This window comes from Dama dama, chromosome 4 (genome assembly GCF_033118175.1).
Source record: "Dama dama isolate Ldn47 chromosome 4, ASM3311817v1, whole genome shotgun sequence".
NCBI classification, from domain to species: Eukaryota; Metazoa; Chordata; class Mammalia; order Artiodactyla; family Cervidae; genus Dama; species Dama dama.
Genome location: NC_083684.1, coordinates 67899862 through 67923115, shown reverse-complemented (window position 1 = coordinate 67923115; position 23254 = coordinate 67899862). Strand labels below are relative to the sequence as shown.

At 44.5% G+C, this 23254-nt stretch overlaps 1 protein-coding gene across 13 annotated transcripts; it reads right to left on the bottom strand.

The window, feature by feature from the left end:
• Window positions 1–2146: 2146 nt before the first annotated feature.
• LOC133054848 (cationic amino acid transporter 3-like) lies at window positions 2147–22744 on the bottom strand. Of its 13 annotated transcripts, none has more exons than XM_061140183.1 (15): window positions 22562–22740; window positions 18630–18707; window positions 14405–14540; window positions 9256–9360; window positions 8628–9030; window positions 7004–7162; window positions 5246–5423; window positions 4723–4835; window positions 4349–4571; window positions 4042–4181; window positions 3835–3937; window positions 3447–3646; window positions 3085–3251; window positions 2704–2812; window positions 2147–2536 (listed from the first exon to the last, which is right to left on the bottom strand). In XM_061140183.1, the coding sequence occupies exons 5-15, from the start codon at window positions 8998–9000 to the stop codon at window positions 2433–2435; spliced, it is 1869 nt and encodes a 622-aa protein (XP_060996166.1). In that variant the 5' UTR covers window positions 9001–9030; window positions 9256–9360; window positions 14405–14540; window positions 18630–18707; window positions 22562–22740; the 3' UTR covers window positions 2147–2432. The 13 variants fall into 13 exon arrangements, with proteins under 13 accessions (XP_060996166.1, XP_060996170.1, XP_060996169.1 ...); XM_061140187.1 differs by lacking the exon at window positions 22562–22740 and adding an exon at window positions 18923–18986; XM_061140186.1 differs by lacking the exon at window positions 14405–14540.
• Between the last annotated feature and the right edge of the window lie 510 nt (window positions 22745–23254).

Genomic DNA, 23254 nt, shown 5'->3' with positions numbered 1-23254 from the left:
TCACCATTGCAACAAAAAGAATAAAATACTTAGGAGTATATCTACCTAAAGAAACAAAAGACCTATACATAGAAAACTATAAAAACTGATGACAGAAATCAAAGAGGACACAAACAGATGGAGAAACATACCGTGTTCATGGATTGGAAGAATCAATATTGTCAAAATGGCTATTCTACCCAAAGCAAACTATAGATTCAGTGCAATCCCTATCAAGCTACCAATGGTATTTTTCACAGAACTAGAACAAATAATTTCACAATTTGTATGGAAATACAAAAAACCTCAAATAGCCAAAGTAATCTTGAGAAAGAAGAATGGAACTGGAGGAATCAACCTGCCTGACTTCAGACTCTACTACAAAGCCACAGTCATCAAGACAGTATGGTACTGGCACAAAGACAGAAATATAGATCAATGGAAGAGAATAGAAAGCCCAGAGATAAATCCACGAACCTATGGACGCCTTATCTTTGACAAAGGAGGCAAGGATATACAATGGAAAAAAGACAACCTCTTTAACAAGTGGTGCTCGGAAAACTGGCCAACCACTTGTAAAAGAATGAAACTAGAACACTTTCTAACACCATACACAAAAATAAACTCAAAATGGATTAAAGATCTAAATGTAAGACCAGAAACTATAAAACTCCTAGAGGAGAACATAGGCAAAACACTCTCCGACATAAATCAAAGCACGATCCTCTATGACCCACCTCCCAGAATATTGGAAATAAAAGGAAAACTAAACAAATGGGACCTAATGAAACTTAAAAGCTTTTGCACTACAAAGGAAACTATAAGTAAGGTCAAAAGACAGCCCTCAGATTGGGAGAAAATAATAGCAAATGAAGCAACAGACAAAGGATTAATCTCAAAAATATACAAGCAACTCCTGCAGCTCAATTCCAGAAAAATAAATGACCCAATCAAAAAATGGGTCAAAGAACTAAACAGACATTTCTCCAAAGAAGACATACAGATGGCTAACAAACACATGAAAAGATGCTCAACATCACTCATTATTAGAGAAATGCAAATCAAAACCACAATGAGATACCATTACATGCCAGTCAGGATGGCTGCTATCCAAAAGCCTACAAGCAATAAATGCTGGAGAGGGTGTGGAGAAAAGGGAACCCTCTTACACTGTTGGTGGGAATGCAAACTAGTACAGCCGCTATGGAAAACAGTGTGGAGATTTCTTAAAAAACTGGAAATAGAACTGCCATATGACCCAGCAATCCCACTTCTGGGCATACACACTGAGGAAACCAGATCTGAAAGAGACAAGTGTACCCCAATGTTCATCACAGCACTGTTTATAATAGCCAGGACATGGAAGCAACCTAGATGCCCATCAGCAGATGAATGGATAAGGAAGCTGTGGTACATATACACCACGGAATATTACTCAGCCGTTAAAAAGAATTCATTTGAATCAGTCCTAATGAGATGGATGAAACTGGAGCCCCTTATACAGAGTGAAGTAAGCCAGAAAGGTAAAGAACATTACAGCATACTAACACATATATATGGAATTTAGAAAGATGGTAACAATAACCCTATATGCAAAACAGAAAAAGAGACACAGAAATACAGAACAGACTTTTGAACTCTGTGGGAGAAGGTGAGGGTGGGATGTTTTGAAAGAACAGCGTGTATATTATCTATGGTGAAACAGATCACCAGCCCGGGTGGGATGCATGAGACAAGTGCTCGGGCCTGGTGCACTGGGAAGACCCAGAGGAATCGGGTGGAGAGGGAGGTGGGAGGGGGGATCGGGATGGGGAATACGTGTAAATCTATGGCTGATTCATGTCAATGTATGACAAAACCCACTGAAATGTTGTGAAGTAATTAGCCTCCAACTAATAAAAAAAAAAAAAAAAAATGTGGACCATTTTAAAGCCTTTACTGTTTCTGCTTTATGTTTTAGTTTTTTGGCTGTGAGGCATGTGGGATCTTAGCCCCATGACCAGGGGTTGAACCGGCACCCCCTGAATTAGAAGGCAAGTCTTAACCACTGGACTGCCAGGGAAACCCCCTGAAGTACAGCTCTTGTCACAATATATGGTTACCCGTGTCTCCTTCCCATGTGACAATTTGTGTGTTTTCACTGGAAACAGGCACAAGAAGACACTGCTTATGTGCAAGTTAATATTTTATTTCTTCCTCTGGTTTCTGGTTACATTTCTGTACATTTTTTCATGAAAATCCTCTTTTCTGGATGTTTATTATGCTTTTAAAGCCTTCCTTCAGCATTTTCAGCATTACAATCATTTTGTCCCCTAGCAATAAATACACAGCTGTAAATGCATTCTGCCTTCACAGTCCATAGAGGCTCACAGTGCCCCTCGAATCAGCAGATCCTCCAGGGCATAGAGGGGTTCCACACAGCACCTCTCCCCTGTGGTTAAGATGATTCATCACTAGGGATGTTTTTGTCCAGCATTTGGGAGGTGGAGGCTGCTGTGTTGCTCACTGTTCCCCTCCAACTTGTGTCGGATCCCATATCCAAAATATATGGCAAATCCTAGTAGGGAAATGAGACTATGAGAGGTAAAAGCAGGTACTCTCCTCACTTATAAATGCCCAAGGGACCTCCTATTATGGCATCTGACACAGTTTAGGGGAGAGGCAGTAGGAAGAGGACTGGGTTCAGTCACACAAGAGGCCTCCTTATTACAGAAAGTCACTTACCAATCCCCATCCAGACGCCAAATAGGACCCAGGTCCAAGTGGTCATGTGCACCATCAGGTAAATGTTCACAAACATGCTCACCAGTGGGAGGACAGGCAGAGCAGGGACCTGTGGGAAGAGTCAATTCATCCCTGGACACACCCTAGTCATCTAAAAGGGAGACCCTATCCCATGTGGGTGGGACAAGTTCAGTGCAATTCAGGCTGTGTGTTCAGTGCCTACTTAGATAGAGTATGTAAAGCACTGAGTGTGGATCAGGGAAGGATCCACAGGTTTCAGCAACTCCCCTTCTTCCCTGGTCCAGAAAAGGATGCTTAGACCTAAATCATGCGGACCTCCTTCACTCAAGGTGGACACTTTGGACACATGAGGTCACCTACCATGAAGTGAAGAGCAGTGGGGCTCTGGGGCTGCCTCCAGATGATGACTGTGACCCCAGTGATGAGCAGCAGCAGCAGCACAGCCACTGTTGTGAGCACGGGGTCTCCAGAGAACACCTGGCTGGGCCACTGGGCCAGGATCAGGCTCAGGATGGTCAGCAGGAGAACTGCAAGGGTCAAGGTGGAGGAGAACAGGCTGGACCCAGAAGACAATGACGTCAGAACCTCGGGTCATACCCCTCCCCAGGCTGCCCACATCAGGAACGGACATCGTATCTCCAAGACCCCTCAACAGACAAATATACATGCCTACCCATCCTGGCAATTTCAGAATATCACCAAAGAGAAGTCCCACTGCTCACCAAGCAGGAAGGCACATCCATAGACAATCTGGCCAGATTTCTGGGTGGGGATGGTGCTGGGAGGGAACCACAGACTCTTTAGAATCCTTGAGGTTCTGCCTTCAAGTACAGAGTCCAAAGAACTTTCTTTGACTACAAGCTCCATCTCAGTTTCTTCCTCTGTTCTTTGGTTCTTGCTTAACTTCTGGTCTGAGTGATACCTGAATTAGAGGTATGATGACAACATGACCAGCAGTCCCTACTCACCCAACATCACACAGCTAAATCCATCTTTTTTCCCACAAAAGCAGAGCAGGACATTTGGAAGGCAGCATGAAGGCAGAGAGGATTAGCCCCCATCAATCACCACAAGTCAAAGACCCCCAGTCAGGGTGGAGTAGAGTCTCACCTGAGCACAAGGACAGAAAAATCGACCACCAAGTTAGCAAGCAGGGACCGAAGTGACATGAGATCCATCAGATCAGTGAAATGGAAGAGTAACGCCAAGACCCCTAGATGGAGGGCACAAACAAGGTGGGGGGGATTGAGTGAGAAACAGCTGGAAATATGCAAGCCAAGGAAGATAATCGAAAGGGAGTGGGTTTTGTTCATCTACCTGCAAGTTTTCCAGAAATTATGATGACCGTGATGTGGGTGCGTGTACGGGCATTGATCCGGGCAAGAAATCGGAAAAGAAGCCCATCCTCTGCCATTGTGTAGATCAACCAAGACATGGCGAACATGGTGTTCAGGAGGCTGGAAAAGAAAACAGAGAGGAGTGAGAATGTGCAGAAGCAGGAGAGACCAGGGCATCTGCTCCCTTGTCTACATGGGGTAATGTGTCCTTCCTCCTGTCTCTCAATTCCCAGGGCTGGGATACCCGAGCATCTAACAGTCAATGAGGAGAAAGCCATGACACTCACCTGGATGAAAGAGCACAGAGGATGCCAACACCCACGATGTATCTGGCAGGGCCCCACCCAACATAGAGAAAAGCCTGTAGAAAGGGGCTGTCAGGGTGAATCTGGTAGTAGGGCACCATGAGGGTGAGTGCCGCCGAGACACCAAAATACGCCAAAAAGCAGATCAAGACAGAGACCACGATGCTGATGGGGATGGACCGCTGAGGATTTTGGGCTTTTTCCCCTGCAGGATTGGAGGAAATATTGGGTCAGGAAACACAGCATAGTAAAAGCACAAAATCCGCTTTCTATTGAACCTCCAAAAGAAACCCCTATGCTCATGTCAGCCCAATCCGTGCCCACACCCTGGATGGGACACAGGGTGACCATGTTACCTGTAGTGACAATGGAATCAAAACCAATAAACATGTAGAAACATAGAGCTGCTCCTTGGAGAATCCCATCAAGGCCAAAAGGCACAAACCCTCCAGAACCCAGAGGGCCCAAGCTATGGTGAGAGAAAAAGCAAGAAAGACCGTGGGTGAGCTGTGTTCAGCCATGTGTACTGGCTTAATATGACTCCTCCCTTACTATGACATGTCCTGGGCTCAGGACCACCTCCACCTGGACCTTTTAGGTTAGTTTCTCAGTTGTGTCTGACTTTAAACTCATAGACTGTAGCCCACCAGGCTCCTCTCTCTGTGGAATGTTCCAGGCAAGAATACTGGAGTGGTTAGCCATTCTCTTCTCCAGAGGATCAGGAAGACTCAGGGACTGAAACCTGGTCGCCTGCATTGCAGGTGGATTCTTTACCATCTGAGCAACCAGGGAAGCCCGAGATCTCTTCAAACCCCAGATTCCCAGATGGGTACCCTTTCTCACACCATGCGTTACTAAGGTCAAGGACATCCTGCTAACCTATAAATGTCCTTGGATTCAGATGTGTTCAATGTGTAGTCCTGTTCTGTGAGCTTCCAGTTGTGCAGGTCTCCCTTGATGATGCCGGAGATGATGATGAAGCCGAGAACCGAAATGTTGATGCCCATGAACACTTTGTTAACCTGGGGCAACACATGAACTCCCAGAACCAGTAGTCCTGTGGGGGAAAATGGAAAATAAAACTTCCCAAATAACTAAATCCAGGACTCCCCTGGTGGTCCAGGCGTTAATACTCCAAGTTTCCATGGCAGGGGCACAGGTTTGATCCCTGGTTGGGGAAGTTCTGCATGCCTCATAGTGAGGCCAGATAAATAACTAAATCCATAGAGACAGAAAGCAAACACATTTTTGCCTAGGACTGGTGGTTACGGGTGGCGGACAGACAAACAGTGACTGCTCAGTGGGTATGGAGCTTCCTTTTTTTGTGAAGAACATGTTTGGAAATGGAAGGAGGTGATGGTTACACAACATTGAGAATGTATTAAATGCCTCCAAATTTTACACTTTCAGGTGGTTAATTTCTTATTGTGGCCATCATCTCACAATATACATGTCTATCAAATCATCTTAAACTTATACAATGTTGTATGTCAATTATATCTCAGTAAACTGGAAAAGTTTCCTCTCAGTTAAAAACAATCTTTGTGGCGTGGGAGATATCCTCAAAAGGAAGGAGATATATGTGTACATATGACTGATTCACAACGATGTCCAGCAGAAACTAACACAACATTGTAAAATAGTTATATTCCAATAAAATAATAAAGTAAAAAATAATAAAAAATAATTTTATAAAATCTTTGGTACTTCCCTGGTGGTGCAGAGGTTGAGAACTGCCTTGCATTGCAGAGGGTATGAGTTTGATCCCTGGTCAGGGGACTAAGATCCCACGTTCCATGCCGCAACTGCTGAGCCCAAGCAGAGCAATGAAGAGCCCGAAGGCTGCACAAGGAGACCCAGTGCGGCCAGGAAGAAAAAAACAACTTTGATTTTCAGCTGGGGTAACTTTATCCCACAGGGGACTTCCGGCATTGTCTGGAAACATTGTGATTGATACGGTTTGGAGGGCTGGGCATCACTGGTGTGTAGTACATAAAGTTCAGTGTTGCTACTCAATATTCAACAATGATCTTTTTTTTGGGGGGGAGGGGGTGACCCACTTGCCAGGCGGGATCTTATTTTCCCAACCAGGGATTGAACCTGCACCTTTATTAGTGAAAGCACAGAGTCTAACCACTGGACCACCAGGGAATTCCCCCAAAATGATTAAAACAAACAAACAAACAAACTGAAATGCACGGACAGCCCCCCACCCCAAAGAACAAAACTATTAGTCCTTCAGTCGTGTCTGACTCTTTGTGACCCCATGGACTGTAGCCCACCAGGCTCCTCTGTCCGTGGCATTCTCCAGGCAACAATACTGGAGTGGGTAACCATTCCCTTCTCCAGGTGATCTTCTGGACCCAGGGATGGAACCCTGGTCTCCCACATCGCAGGCAGGTTCTTTACTATCTGAGCCACCTATTACCTCTACCCCAAAGAATGATCCAGCTCAAATTTTCAATAGTCCAAGGGTAGGGAAAAAAAATGGTCTTTGTCTTGCTTTCCTCTCTTTCTTATTCCAAACCCTCCTTCCCAGTCCTAATTCCCCCACCATTCAGGAACCCTGAGGCTTTCCCAACCCACCTCCCCTTCCACATCTCACTCTTCCCATCCTAACCCTGACCCCTGACTCACCCGTGAGCAGCAGCACCAGGCCCAGAGCAAAAACGTCTGGGTACTTGGCCAGGTAGTAGGGCATATATGGAGAGAAAGTTTCCTCTAACGCCTGAGAGATGTGGTTCCCAATCAGGCTGTCGAAGGTGTAGCTCCAGGCCCGGGCTATACAGGCAGTGCCTACAGCAGCAGAAGAAGGGATGTTTATGAGCAAACAGAAATTGAGCCGCTATGATTTAGGGAGAGGAGTGAACAACAACAACAACAACAACAAAACCCTAATATTTAGGGATTCAAAGAGTTTCTTCTCATCAGGTGGGGAGAGCAGACCCAGATGATTCACAACATAGGTCAACTCTTTGATATGCTAGGAGATCAAAGTTATAGAACATGAGCAAAAAACACAGGGAAGTGGGACCAGGATGGTAGGATCTTAATTGACATTTTAAATCAGAGTGTCGGGAAAAATCCCAGGAAGTCAGCAGCTAACCAAAGTCTTCACTACGATGAGGAGATGAGGCTGATGAATTTGCCTTCCCTGATGGCTCAGACAGTAAAGCGTCTACCAACAATGCGGGAGATCCGGGTTCCATCCCTGGGTCGGGAAGACCCCCTGGAGAAGGAAATGGCAACCCACTCCAGCACTCTTGCCTGGAAAATCCCATGGACAGAGAAGCCTGGTAGGCTGCAGTCCATGGGGTCGCTATGAATCGGACACGACTGAGCGACTTCACTTTCACCCACTCTCTGTGTAGTGGGTGCTTCAGATGGTAAAGAAACTGCCTGCCATGCAGGAGACATGCGTTTGATCCCTTGCTTGGGAAGATCCTTGGGAAAAGGAGATGGCAACTCACTCCAGTATTCCTGCCTGGAGAATTCCATGGATAGAGGAGCTGAGAGGGCTACAGTCCATGGGATCGGAAAGAGTCGGACATGACTGAGCAACTAACACACACACACCCACTCCCTACAGTTCCCTTTCCTTCAGGGTGATTTGTTGTCGCTGTTGTTTAGCCCTTAAGTCGTGTCCAACTCTTTGTGACACTATGGACTGCAGCACACCAGGCTCCTCTGTCCATGGAATTATGCAGGCAAGAATACTGGAGGGGGTTGCCACTTCCTCCTCCAGGGGATCTTCCCCACCCAGGGATCAAACCCACGTCTCCTGCACTGGCAGTCAGATTTTTTGCCACTGAGCCACCTGGGAAGCCCTCAAGGTTCTTAGTCTCATCTTTTAAGGAAAGTAGGATTGAAGGGAAACCTGGCATGCTGCGGTTCCTGGGGTGACAAAGAGTCAGACACAATTTAGCAACTGAACATCAACAACGTCATCGAACTGAGTAGGATGAAGTTGTAGAGTTTTTCTGTCGCTATTACCCATCTCCCCCCAATAAGGTGGGGCTCTATCCCAGGAGGAGGGCATAGCAACCCACTCCAGTATTCTTGCCTGACAAAATCCCAAGGATAGCGGAGCCTAGAGAGCTATAGTCCATGGGGTCGCAGAGTCGGACACGACTGCAGTGACTGAGGACAGCACCACCCTGCAAGGTGGATAACATCTGCTTGTGAATGAGCAAAGATCCCATTCATCTCTCTTCACTTCTTGATCTGAAGCCCCACCCCTTCCTCTACCCCAGTATCTCACCAACAGTTAAGGACAGTATGCGATTCCAGCCAATGATGAAACCATACACCTGGCCCATGATGCTATAGCTGTAGAGATACATAGAACCAGAGCATGGTACCCGGGCCCCAAACTCTACATAGCAGAGCCCAGACAAAAGAGAAGACAGGGCGGCCACCAAGAAGGAGAGGATGATCGCTGGTCCAGCGATGTACTTGGCCACTGCACCAACCAGGATGTGCACGCCAGCTCCCAGCATCCTGCGCACACCTATGACCACCAGGTCTAGGGTGTTCAGACAACCAACCGTGTGATGCTCAGTCTCCTCTCTGGGCCCCAGTGGCCGCCTGCGCACCAGCTTCTGACCAAATTGGCGAGCATACTGAAGTAGCATCCTAGACGGAGGTCAGGAGGCTACGATCTGCTGAGGAAACAAGATGCAAAGCCATCAAGATGATGAACCCCCCACTTCTTCTGACACAGGCACAACAGCTCGCAGCTCCTTTGAATTTCATCTGGAAAATGGGTCTCTCCACCCTTAGGCTGAAGCCGGGCTGACCCCTCTGCCGTCTGGGGTTGCAGAGGTCTCTTTGGGAGTATGTGAATTCAGTGCCCAGTCTCCTACAGAAGAGGGTGACCCAAGACTTACTGGATCCTTGGAGCAGAGCCTGGAGCACTGGGGCTGTCAGGGAGGCTGAGGTTAAGCCGTGTGGGGCTGGAGCTGAGACATCTCTAAAAACTGAAGGGTGAGTCCCTGTGAAAAAGAAGATAACTTTTTGCTGTGGTGGGGATGGAGGTGGGGGCGGGCAGGGAGCATCTGCAGTGTTGCTATCAGCCCATGATTCTTCTGTGGTTACCTCAGGGGGTGCTTCTGAGAGGTTTTTGTTTTCTGTTTTTTTTTTTTTTTTAATTATGTTGTAATACTCAGAATGTAAAATTAACTATTTTAACCTTTTTAAAGTGTGTAGTTTAGTTAAGAACATTTTACATTTTGGGCAACCAAACTGTAGAACTTTCTTCATCTTGTAAAATTGAAACTGTACCCGTACAAAAAAATTCTTCCTTTCTTCTCCACCAGTCTTGGCAACCACCATTATACCCTCTGCCTCTCTGAGCCTGACCACTCCAGAGCTAGTGCTAAGTTGCTTCAGTCATGTCCAACTCTTTGGGACCACTCTAGGTTCTGCCTTCATGTGGGCTCATACAATACTTCTTTTTTTTGTCAGGTTTTACTTAGTATAACGTCAACAGAATTCATCCTTGTTGTAGCATGGGTTAGCATTCCCTTCCTTTTTAATTCTGAATAAGAAAAAGGAGTACATCAAGGCTGTATATTGTCACCCTGCTTATTTAACTTATATGCAGAGTATATCATGAGAAACGCTGGGCTGGAAGAAGCACAAGCTGGAATCAAGATAGCCAGGAGAAATATCAATAACCTCAGATATGCAGATGACACCACCCTTATGGCAGAAAGTGAAGAGGAACTAAAAAGCCTCTTGATGAATGTGATAAGGAGAGTGAAAAAGTTGGTTTAAAGCTCAACATTCAGAAAACTAAGATCATGGCATCTGGTCCCATCACTTCATGGCAAATAGATGGGGAAACAGTGGAAACAGTGTCAGACTTCATTTTTTTGGGCTCCCAAATCACTGCAGATGGTGATTGCAGCCATGAAATTAAAAGACATTTACTCCTTGGAAGGAAAGTTATGACCAACCTAGATAACATATTAAAAAGCAGAGACATTACTTTGCCAACAAAGGTCCATCTAGTCAAGGCTATGGTTTTTCCAGTGGTCATGTATGGATGTGAGAGTTGGACTGTGAAGAAAGCTGAACGCCGAAGAATTGATGCTTTTGAACTGTGGTGTTGGAGAGGACTCTTAAGAGTCCCTTGGACTGCAAGGAGGTCCAACCAGTCCATCCTAAACGAGATCAGTCCTGGGTGTTCATTGGAAGGACTGATGCTGAAGCTGAAACTCCAATGCTTTGGCCACCTCATGCGAAGAGCTGACTCATTGGAAAAGACCCTGATACTGGGAGGGATTGGGGGCAGGAGGAGAAGGGGATGAGAGAGGATGAGATGGCTGGATGGCATCACCAACTCGATGGTCATAAGTTTGAGTAAACTCCGGGAGTTGGTGCTGGACAGGGAGGCCTGGCCTGCTGCGATTCATGGGGTTGCAAAGAGTCGAACACGACTGAGTGACTGAACTGAACTGAGCTGAATACGCTATAGTATTATGAATACATACCACAATTGGTTAATCCATTTCTTGGTCAGTGTACACTTGGGTTTCTTTCATGCTTTAGCTATTCTGAATAATCCTGCTATGAACACGGGTATACAGATGTGTCTTTTTTTTTTTTTTTTTTTACAGATATGTCTTCCAGAGTGTGCTGCTTCCCAACTCTTCTGGGTATATATTCAGAAGTAGAATTGCTGGACCATATGATTTTAAGATTTTTATGTGCTTGTGATGGAGGAAATGTTCACATATTGAGGATTATACAGTGGAAGTGAGAAATAGATTGAAGGGATTAGATCTGATAGAGTGCCTGATGAAATATGGATGGAGGTTTGTGACACTGTACAGGAGACAGGGATCAAGACCATCCCCAAGAAAAAGAAATGCTAAAAAGCAAAACGGCTGACTGAGGAGGCCTTACAAAAAGCTGTGAAAAAAAGGGGAAGTGAAAAGCAAAGGAGAAAAGGAAAGATATTCCCATCTGAATGCAGAGTTCCAAAGAATAGCAAGGAGATAAGAAAGACTTCCTCAGCGATCAATGCAATGAAATAAAAGAAAACAATAGAATGGGAGAGACTAGAGATATCTTCAAGAAAATTAGAGATACCAAGGGAACATTTCATGAAAAGATGGGCTCAATAAAAGACAGAAATGGTATGGACCTAACAGAAGCAGAAGATATTAAGAAGAGGTGGCAAGAATACACAGAAGAACTGTACAAAAAAGATCTTCATGGCCTAGATAATCACAATGGTGTGATCACTCACCTAGAGCCAGACATCCTGGAATGTGAAGTCAAGTGGGCCTTAGGAAGTATCACTACAAACAAAGCTAGTGGAGATGATGGAATTCCAGTTGAGCTACTTCAAATCCTGAAAGACGATGCTGTGAAAGTGCTACACTCAATATGACGGCAAGTCTGGAAAACTCAGCAGTGTCCACAGGACTGGAAAAGGTCAGTTTTCATTCCAACCCCAAAGAAAGGCAATGCCAAAGAAGGCTCAAGCTACCACATAACTGCACTCATCTCACACGCTAGTAAAGTAATGCTTAAAATTCCCCAAGCCAGGCTTCAGCAATACGTGAACCATGAACTTCCAGATGTTCAAGCTGGTTTTAGAAAAGGCAGAGGAACCAGAGATCAAATTGCCAACATCCACTTGATCATCGAAAAAGCAAAAACATCTATTTCTGTTTTATTGGCTATGCCAAAGCCTTTGACTGTGTGGATCACAATCAACTGTGGAAAATTCTGAAGGAGATGGTCATACCAGACCACCTGACCTGCCTCTTGAGAAACCTGTATGCAGGTCAGGAAGCAACAGTTAGAACTGGACATGGAACAACAGACTGGTTCCAAATAGGAAAAGGAGTACGTCAAGGCTATATATTATCACCCTGCTTTCTTAACTTATATGCAGAGTACATCATGAGAAACACTGGACTGGATAAAGCACAAGCTGGAATCAAGATTGCCGGGAGAAATATCATTAACCTCAGATATGCAGATGACACCACTTTTATGGCAGAAAGTGAAGAAGAATTAAAGAGCCTCTTGAAGAAAGTGAAAGAGGAGAGTGAAGAAGTTTGCTTAAAGCTCAACATTCAGAAAACTAAGATTATGGCATCCAGTCCCATCACTTCATGGCAAATAGATGGGGAAACATTGGAAACAGTGGCTGACTTTATTTGTCTGGGCTCCCAAATCACTGCAGATGGTGATTGCAGCCATGAAATTAAAAGACGCTTACACCTTGGAAGGAAAGTTATGACTAACCTAGACAGCATATTAAAAAGCAGAGACATTACTTTGCCAACAAAGGTCCATCTGGTCAAGGCTATGGTTTTTCCAATGGTCAGGTATGGATGTGAGAGTCAGACTATAAAGAAAGCTGAGCACCAAAAAATGGATGCTTTTGAACTATTGTGTTGGAGAAGACTTTGAGAGTCCCTTGGACTACAAGGAGGTCCAACCAGTCCATCCTAAAGGAGATCAGTCCTGGGTGTTCATTGGAAGGACTGATGTTGAAGCTGAAACTCCAATCCTTTTGCCACCTGATGCAAAGAGCTGACTCATTTGAAAAGACCCTGATGCTGGGAAAGACTGAGGGCAGGAGGAGAAGTGGATGACAGAGGATGAGATGGTTGGATAGCATCACTGACTCGATGGACATGGATTTGGGTGGACTCTGGGAGTTGGTGCTGGACAGGGAGGCCTGGCGTGCTGCGGTTCATGGGGTCACAAAGAGTCAGACATGACTGAGCGACTGAACTGAACTGATTGAGGAATGGGGAAGTCATTTTGGCTTATTTGTGGTTCAGCTTGAACTTTGTGTGAACTAAGACAGCCTGTCTGACTCTCACAGATAATCTGTCCTAACCATTGAGATAAAGAACGTCTGTTTTGAAAATAAGGATGAACAACTCCTTTCTTATGGCATCCATGAAAAGATAAGGTTCCCTTCCAGATGGTGTCCTGCTGCCTGAAGAATTCGTAACTATGGTCTCTGCCTATTTCTGTTGCTCACCCAACTGAATCTTTAAATTCTGTCGTACTCGACACTGTTTTGAGCCAACTGGCCTCTTAGGAGGTGCGGTAACTCCCTTCACCCAGTGTCACTTTGGCTTGATATAATCGTCTTAACCTTACAATTTTCCTTCCAGCACCTCAAGATAATAACAACCCTGACTGCATGGTGCTAACTGACTACCTTCTTATTCCTATACCTGTGCTATTAGGGTGGCATCTAACCCCAAGTGACTAACACCCTTCTAAGAAGCGAATAGAATGCAGAGAGTATACACAGACAGCAAGAAGTGAGAGATTTAATAAATAAAAATACAAAACACCTACATAAACTGAATTTCAGACAAAGAGTGAATATTCAAATATATATTTCAATACACAGCTTTTGTATAAATGCATATTTGTGCGTTTTATATAAATACATATTTGTGCTTTAATTATACTTATATTTTAAATCTGTACAGATACATATACATGTACAAGCACAAACATACACTCAAAGATTGTGCCTCAAAGATACTGCCTTTTCTTATAAATTGAAGGTTTGTGGCAACCATGTGATGGCAAATGATTGTTAACCTTTTTTTCTTTTTACAAATACAGTATCTTAAAAGTACAGAAGAATCTGGAGGAGCAAGAGACCTTGGAGCCTGGCTGGCTATAGTCCTTGGGGTCGCAAGACTTAGACACGCCTGAGCAACTGAACAACAACATAGCAGGGAGCAATTTGCTGCTGGTGGCGGCAGGCGCCCAGCTCTGATTCCCGGCGTGTTTCTCGGAAGCTGATGAGGAAGCACTGCTTGGGCGAGGGGCATGCCGGGACTAGTAGTTCAGGCAGAACAAGAGAAAGAGGAGAGGAGAGAGAGAAACACAACTAGGGCTCCTTCACTGAATGGACCTAGATTCAGCCCTGTGGGTCTTGGAAAGAGAACAGAGCAGAGAGGGAGAGTAAGCAAGTTCTCGAGGGAGAGAGAAAGGCAGAAGTCCCCAGCCAGCAGTTTGGGGAGACCTGCAGTTCACCTTGAAATCCCGGGCTTCAGCATCAATGATCTTGGAGAGAGACAACCATGAGGAGTGGCTTGGTTCTCTGCCCAGGAATTGGACCTGGGTGGCCTGGGTGAAAAATCAGGAATCTTGATCTCTAGTCCACCAGCAGCTAGAAACCAGAAACAAGGTTTTCCTGGCTTTTGCCTCCAGTAAAAAATGTATTTCACCAGGAAGCAAAAACTAAAAATATGATAAACGTGTATTACTGAAGACACAGCACACTCGTCGGGGAGCACACAGAGGTTTGTTTGGTTAAGACAGAAGCCAGGCAGTGTTCACACCCAAGAGGAAGGCTGTGGGCGTCCTCCCGAAGGAGGAGGAGCCCCATAAAGAGACTGTTAAATCTTCTGTACAGGGTAGTTCTTCCTGTCTTTGTTTGCCTTTGGCTAATTACCTGCCCTGCCCTAGCACCTTCTCCACAAGTGTGCTCAGCTTTTTTCCTAGATGGATTCCAGCACACAGGCCTGTGGGAGCCTGGACATCACCGATTATGGGATGGCGCCCCCATCTTTTTGCCCCCCAAGGAGAATTTCTGTGCGTGTGCAGTGCCCTCAAGATAGAAAATATGTGGCCTCTTGATCTTTTACACACACAGGGTTTAGCCCCTCTCTGTCCCTGCCGTGACTGTTAAATTACCGTTTCCACAGCAGGCAAAGTCCAGCTCTTTACTCTGTTCCTGCCATTTCCATCTCCAAGTGGGAACAGAAGGCTGATTGTAAATATCTAGCCTAGAGCCCACTGGCCTCCTTTCTTACGAAATGTAAACAGAAGGCTAGTTGTAAATCTAGTTCGTTCTCCTGCTCATCTACCCTTTGTGTGTCTACTTTGCAGACTCCAGACAAAGAACCTAAGAGGATAGAGGATAAGATATTCTGTCCCAACAGCGGTAAAGTTTAAATGCTTCAACAAGATGATGTGAGCTTCCCTGGTGACTGAGACAGTACAGAATCTGCCTGCCATGCAGGAGACATAAGAAATGTGGATTCGATCCCTGGGTAGGGAAGATCCCCTGCAGGAGGGAACAGCAACCTGCTCCAGTGTTCTTGCCTGGAGAAGCCCGTGGACAGAGGATCCTGATGGGCTATAATCCATGGAGTCACAAAGAGTTAGACACAATTGAACAATGAACACTTTCACTAATAAAATATGTGGCCAAGGAAAAGAAGCAGTGTACAGAATTCATCCAGTTAACATTGCCAAAAGACACCCTAAAATGGGCACTAAACCAGACATCTAAAACACGGCCAACTCACACAGGAAAAAATGGCCATCATTCATAATTGTTGGAGAAATGCAAATCCAAACGACGATGAGGTACCACCTCATGCTGCTCAAAAAGTTTACAAATAATAAGTTTTGAAGAGGGTGTGGAGTAAAGGGAACCCTCTTACACTATTGGTGGGAATGTAAAATGCTGCAGCCATTATGGAAAACAGTATAAGGCGTCCTCAAAAAATTAAAACTTGAGTTGATATAGGATCCAGTAATCCCACTTCTGACTGTATACCCAGACAAAACTATAATTCAAAAAGATACAGGCATCCGTATGTTCATAGCAACACTATATACAAGAGCAAAGGCATGGAAACAACCTAAACCTCATCAACAGATCAATGGATAAACAAGATGTGATATATATATATCATATATATATGATAGATGTGATCACACATATATATATATATGTGATAGATGTTATATATATATATGTAAATATTTAGTGGTGAAGAATTTGCCTGCTGATGCAGGAGGTGCAGGTTCAATCCTTTGGTCAAGAAGATCTCCTGGAGAAGGAAATGACAACCCACTCCAGTATTCTTGCCTGGGAAATTCCATGGACAGAGGAACCTGGCTAACTACAGTCCATGGGGTCGCAAAAGAGCCAGACAGAACTTAGCAACTCAACTATAACAAATATATATATTCAGACATAAAGACAGATAGACAAACAATGGAATACTACTCGGCCATGAAAAATGAAACGATGCCACTTGCAGCAGCATGGATGGGCCTAGAGATTATCATACTTAGTGAAGTAAATCAGAAAGAGAAAGACAAATACTGTATGGTGTCACTTATAAGTGGAGTCTCAAATACGATCCAGATGAACCTATCTATGAAACAGAAACAGACTCACAGATATAGAGACTAGACTTATGATGGCCAAGAGAGAGGGTAAAGGAAGGATTGGGAGTTTGGGATTAGCATGTGCAAACTATTGTATATAGAATAGATAAACAACAAGGTCCTACTGTATAACACAGGGAACTATAATCAATATCTTGTGATAAACAGTCATGGAAAAGAAAATGAAGAGGAAGATATCAATACATATGTATTACCAAGTCACTTTGCTCTACAGAAGAAATTAACACAACACTGTGAATCAAATATACTTCAATAAATTTAAAAAATAATAATTCAAGTTGAGGCAGCCAAACAAGTGAGAGTATAAACTTTAAAAAGTACACACATCTAAAATAGGCATTGGGGATTTAGAAGTAAGGAGCACTCCCCTCTTTAACAACAGAAGGACATTTGGAATCAAGTCCACATACATATGTTGAAAAAACTTCCATTTTTTTAAGAGTCTGACTTTTCACACAATTATAATAGAGGAAAACAAACAGAGTTTAATATAATGTAAAGACAGACACTTAAGCCTTGAGAATGGCATGTTTGGTATCACATCATACAGAGTTTTGTTGATTTTGTTGTTTTTTAGTCACCCAGTTGTGTCTGAATCTTTCCTACCTCATGGACTGTTGCCTGCCAGGCTCCTCTGTCCATGGGATTTCCCAGCCAAGAATACTAGAGTGGGTTGCCATTTTCTGCTTTAGGGAATCTTTCTACCCCAGGGATCAAGCCCATGTCTCCTGCATTGACAGGAGACCAACTGGCTTCTTACCGCCTGCATTGGCTTACCACCTTCTCCTGCAGTGGCTTCTCACCACCAAGCCATCAGGGAAGCCCAGCCCAGTAGACAACCTTGGTTGTCAGGCACTCCCATCCTGTTATGATTCATGAGAGTCCCTCAGGTCCACCTCTGCTGCTTTCTCCCCACCCTCTCATCTTTTCAGTATAATTTCTCATGTTTTTAATTCATCTCACGGTGACTGAGATATCACAGATATGCTCACATTACTTTTCTTTTTCCTGTCTCATTGAACAGCCACCCTGTATTTCAAGGTGAGTATCCTGATCATCACCCCTCCCCTAAATTTCCCAGTCTTCTGACCTCTATCCCTCAAATATTAACACCTTTTCTTTTTCATGTACTTCCTGAAGTATCTGAAATTACTGCTCAATTCTATAACCATGGCTGAGTTTGGGTGCTTTGCGTATACATTATATATGAATATTTTAAACTGATGTTGCATTCATGATAACCTGTAGTTCACTATTGATAATCTGCTCCCACCCCCTAACTGCCAGTCTTTAGTATATTAATCCTGCTGTCTTTGCCTCCTCTTCCTGCCTCTTTTGGACTTCCCTAGTGGCTCAGATGGTAAAGCGTCTGCCTACAATCCGGGAGACCTGGGTTCGATCCCTGGGTCAGAAAATTCCCCTGGAGAAGGAAATGGCGACCCACTCCATTACTCTTGCTTGGAAAATCCCATGGATGGAGGAGCCTGGTTGGCTACAGTCCACAGGGTCACAAAGAGTCGGACACGACCGAGCAACTTCATTTCACTTCACTTCACTTCCTGCCTCTTTTCTATCTCAGATGGAAACACTTCTTCATCTCACTCTCTCTCTCTTGCCTTCTGCCCCCTCCCTCCATACATCCTGTTTTTGACATGAATTCATCACTGTGCCTTGGACCAGTAGATTTCCTGCCTTGGTTGCATTTGGAAATCGTCCAAATCCCTAAGCCAGGCTAGCCCTGACAGAACGGAAACTAAGTCAGAGGGGAGTTGAAAGAAAATCATGCGGCATGAGAAGAGAATGAAAAAATTCCCAATCTTGGTATCATCAAAGATTCTTCCATTATGAAGGGACCCTTGAAAGTGTACACACTGTCAGTGTACACAGTGACAACACAGGTTTTCTCCATTATCTTAGAAAAGGAAGGGGTCTAGAAATACATGTAGTCTTTTAAAATTCTTAGTTTTTTGGACTTCCCTGGTGGTGTAAGTGGATGAGAATCTATTAGTTTTTTGGACTTCCCTGGTGGTGTAAGTGGATGAGAATCTACCTGCTGATGCTGATGCTGAAGCTCCAATTCTTTGGTCACCTGAAGTGAAGAGCCGACTCACTGGAAAAGACCCTGATGCTGGGAAAGAATGAGGGCAGGAGGAGAAGGGGGAGACAGAGGATGAGATGGTTGGATCACATCACTGATTCAATTGACATGACTTTGAGCAAACTCCGGGATACAGTGAAGGACAGGGAAATCTGGCGTGCTGCCGTCCATGGGGTTGCAAAGATCCAGATAAGACTGAGAGACTAAACAAAAACAGCAGCAACTGCAAGGAAAAGCATGCTTACCAAAATGAAGAGTAGCCCCGGATCACTGCAACTAGAGAGAAAGTCCTCCCGCGGCAACAAAAACCTAATGCAGCCAAAATTGTTTAAAAAATTTTTTTAAATCAAATGTTTTGTAGAATTCACCAATGAAACTATCTTTTCTGTGTTGAGAGGTTTCTTATCACTGATTCAACTTCCTTTCTTGTTATTGGTTTATTCAGATTGTTTATTTTTCCTTCCAGTTTATCCAATTTGTTGGCATATACTTTTTCATAGTATAAGGAATGTGTATAAGACTGTATATTTGAGGTACTATTTATAATATCTCCTCTTTAATTTCTGATTTTACTTATATGAGTGTTCTCTTTTTTGATTTTTTATTGGCGTATAATTGCTTTACAATGTCGTGCTAGTTTCTGTGACACAAATAAGTGAATCGGCTTTGTTGTTGTTTAGCCGCTCAGTCGTGTCTGACTCTGCCACTCCACGGGCTGTAGCCTGCCAGCTCCTCTGCTCATGGGGTTCGCCAGGCAAGAATACTGGAATGGGTTGCCATTTCCTAATCGTGGGGATCTTCCTGATCCAGGGCTCAAACCTGTGTCTCCTGCATTGGCAGGCAAATTCTTTACCGCTGAGCCACAAGGGAAGGAAGCCCAGTGAATAGCTATATATATACATCTGTCCCCTCCCTGCTGGGCCTCCCTCCCACCCCGCCCCATCCCAACCCTCTAGGGCACCACAGAGCTAGAAGTTGACATTCCTGTGCTCTATGCAGGTTGCTGTTAACTATCAGTTTTGCACATGTAGTGTATACATGTCAATCCTAATCCCCCAATTTGTTCAACCCTCCCCTTCCCCCACTTGGTCCAGTGAGCTATCACCTCACAGAAGTCAGAATGGACACCATCGGAAAATCTGCAAACAATAAATGTTAGATAGGATGTGGAGAGAAGGGAACTCTACTGCACTGTTGGTGGGATTGTAAATTAATGAAGCCACAATGGAGAACAGGATGGACATTCCTTAACAAACTAGGAATAAAACTACCATATGACCCAGCAATCCCGCTGCTGGACATAAACCCTGAGAAAACTATAATTCAAAAGACACATGTACCCTGACGTTCGTTGCAGCCCTATTTACAATAGGCAGGACATGGAAGCAACCCAGAAGTCCTTAGACAGATGCATGGATAGAGAGGATGTGGTTCATATATGCAATGAAGTATTCAGTTCAGTTCAGTTCAGTCGCTCAGTCGTGTTCAACTCTTCGAGACCCCATGAATTGCAGCACGCATTACTCAGCCATAAAAAGGAAAGAATTTGAGTCAGTTGTAGTGAGGTGGATGAACCTAGAACCTGATATAAAGAGTGAAGTAAGTCAGAAAGAGAAAAGCAAATATTGTATATTAATGTGCATATATATATATATATATATATATATGCAATCTAGAAAAATGGTACAGATGAACCTATCTGCAGGGCCAGAATTGAGATGGACTCATAGAGATTGGACTTGTGGATACAGCGGGGGAGGAGAGCGTGGATGAATTGACAGAGTATCACTGACACGTACACACTCCATGTGTAAAGCGGAGTTAGTGGGAAGCCTCTGCACAATTCAGGGAGCTCAGCCTGGTTCTCTGTGGGGATGTAGACACATGGGATCAGAAGCAGGAGGGAGGCTCAACAGGAAGAAAGTATATTTATAATTAGGACTGATTGACTTTATTGTACAGCAGAAATCAACACAAAATTGTAAAGCAATTATCCTCCAATGAAAGAGAAAAAAAAATTCTAGTTAATTATTATTGAATATCGAAAAAGAAGAAAAACCAGACTGACCTCCCATGTGCCTAATCTTCATTAGAACTAATGAAGGACTAATCTTCATTCTGAATCAGAAATAACAGACTCTAGTTTCTATCCTTTGGGACATAGAATGTCTCCCCCTTACACTTGCTCTGCCAGTGTAAGGGCCAGGCTGACTCAGTGAACACGAGTTAAGGGCAGGGGGCTTCTATCCATGTTTCTCTAAGGTCCGAGTTGAGCATCATGGTTGAGGGTAAGCATTCAGAGTCAGGAAGCTATGATTAGGATCTTGGCCCCACCTCTCTGCCCTTGAACAAGTCATGTACTTCTCTGGACCTGCGTTTCCTTCTTGGTCAAACGCTGCTGATGAACCTTTGAGCCCTGTCGTTAGGAACATAAAATGGTGCCGTTGCTGTGGATAAAGTATGGTGGTTCCTCCAAAAAACCAAAATTGAAATTATCATCATGGTTGGGCAGTCCCACTTCTGAGTGTACACCCAAAAGAACTGAAAGTGAGGTCATAGGAGACGTTTGCACACCAGTGTTCATGGTGGTATTATTCAGATTAGCTGAGAGATGAAAGCAACCCAAATGGCCATCCACGAAAAATGGATAAAGATGGTAACGATAACCCTATATGCAAAACAGAAAAAGAGACACAGATGTACAGAACAGACTTTTAGACTCTGTGGGAGAAGGTGAGGGTGGGATGTTCTGAGAGACTAGCATTGAAACAAGTATACTGTCAAGGATGAAACAGATCACCAGCTCAGGTTGGATGCATGAGACAAGTGCTCACGGCTGGTGCACTGGGAAGTCCCAGAGAGATGGGATGGAGAGGGAGGCAGGAGGGGGCATCCGGAAGGGGAAAACATGTAAATCCATGGCTGAGTCATGTCAATGTATGGCAAAAACCACTACAATATTGTAAAGTAATTAGCCTCCAACTAATAAATATAAATGGGAAAAAAATAAAATAAAAAAAAGAAAAATGGATGAATACAATGTGCTCTATACCTACAATGGAATATTATTCAGCCTTAAAAATATGGGAAATTCTGACCCATGCTATAACATAGAGGAAACTTGGACAATATGCTAAGTGATATAAGCCAGTCACCAAAAGACAAATACTTCTTTGAAGTAGCTAATACAGTCAAATTTACAAAGACAGAAAGTAGAATGCTGGTTTGCTAGGTGCTGGGTGAGGGGGAAAACGGGGAGGCATCGTTAAATGCAGACACGGTTTCAGTTTACAAGACAAAAAGAGTTCTGCGAACTGGTTACACAGTTGCCGTAAATTTACCCAGTACTGCTGAAGGTTCATTTAAAAATGGTGAAGATGGCCAATTTATGTGTATTTCATCAGTTTTTAAAATTTTATGCCGAGGATAAACCGGAGAGCCAGCTTCACAGAGTTGCTGAGTGTACAAAACTCCAAGGTAATTCAACACAAAACACCACTGAGTCGTCCTCAGTGGAATGCTCCTAGAGGAGGCATCAGCAGACACGGAGGGCAGACAGGAGACAGGAGACTGAAGGCAGTGGTACCCGTATCACAAACTCTATGTGAGGGTCCTCTGAGTGTTGAGTGAGCATCAGTCTAAAACCAGTCCAAGAGCCTCTGGACATTGATCCAATCTCTCCCAGCCCCTCCTCTTCTCACACAAACACAACAGTTCCCAGCTCCTTCTACTTTCATCTGGAAAACGGGGCTCTCCACCCTCAGTCAGAGGCCGGGCTCACCCCCCACCCCCCCCCCCCTGCACTCTGCGGTTGCAGAGGTCTCTTTGGGAGGATGTGAACTCACCGCCCAGTCTCCTACAGAAGAGGGTGACCCGAGACTTACTGGATCCTTGGAGCAGAGCCTGGAGCACTGGGGCAGTCAGGAAGCCTGAGGTTAAGGTGCTACTGAGGCGAGGTTAAGGGCTGGAGCTGATGGTTGTCCAAAATTCAAAGAGGGGAGCCCTTGAGCACAGAAGACAACGCTTAACCCTGGGTAACTGGGGTGGGGATGGGGCTGAGAGGACCGGAAGCTTGTGCAAAGTTCCCGTCAGCACTGAACAGTTCTGTGGTTACCGTTGTGAGATTTTCTAAGATGTTTTTACCTGGGGTAACATACACATAACAGGAAATTTTAACCGTCTTTAGGTATTCAGTTCAGTCATTTTGTAACTGAAAGCAAAGTCTGGCTGCCGGCTGCTCAAAAGCCATTCAGGAGGCCAGGTTGGTGGAAGGAAAGTTTGCTTTATTTTGGATGCCGGCAGTGGGGGGGCGGAAGGGTTACACTCCTGCCCAAGGTCGACTCCCCTCCCACCCCAACAGGCAGGTAAGAGGTTTATGAACAGAGGGAGGGGGCTACATGGAGAAACAGCACTGTCAGCTCTGACAGTCATCTTGAACTTGGTCATCAGTGGTTGGACCAGCAGCATCTTGATTGTTTTAGGTACAGTTACTCTCCAGTCACAAGATCAGTTTGTTTCTGTTTCCTTGAGGCCGTTTCTCAGAACTGGGGCAGCTGTTGTCATGGCTACAGTCCAGT

Excerpts from the sequence above, each read along its gene's own strand:
- LOC133054848 (XM_061140183.1), bottom strand. The coding sequence starts at position 9,000 with ATGCTACTTCAGTATGCTCGCCAATTTGGTCAGAAGCTGGTGCGCAGG. Across the intron at positions 7,163-8,627 it reads CATACTGTCCTTAACTGTTG|GCACTGCCTGTATAGCCCGG; the intron begins GTGAGATACTGG and ends CTGCTGCTGTAG. Across the intron at positions 3,252-3,446 it reads TGGATGTGCCTTCCTGCTTG|TTCTCCTGCTGACCATCCTG; the intron begins GTGAGCAGTGGG and ends TGACCCTTGCAG.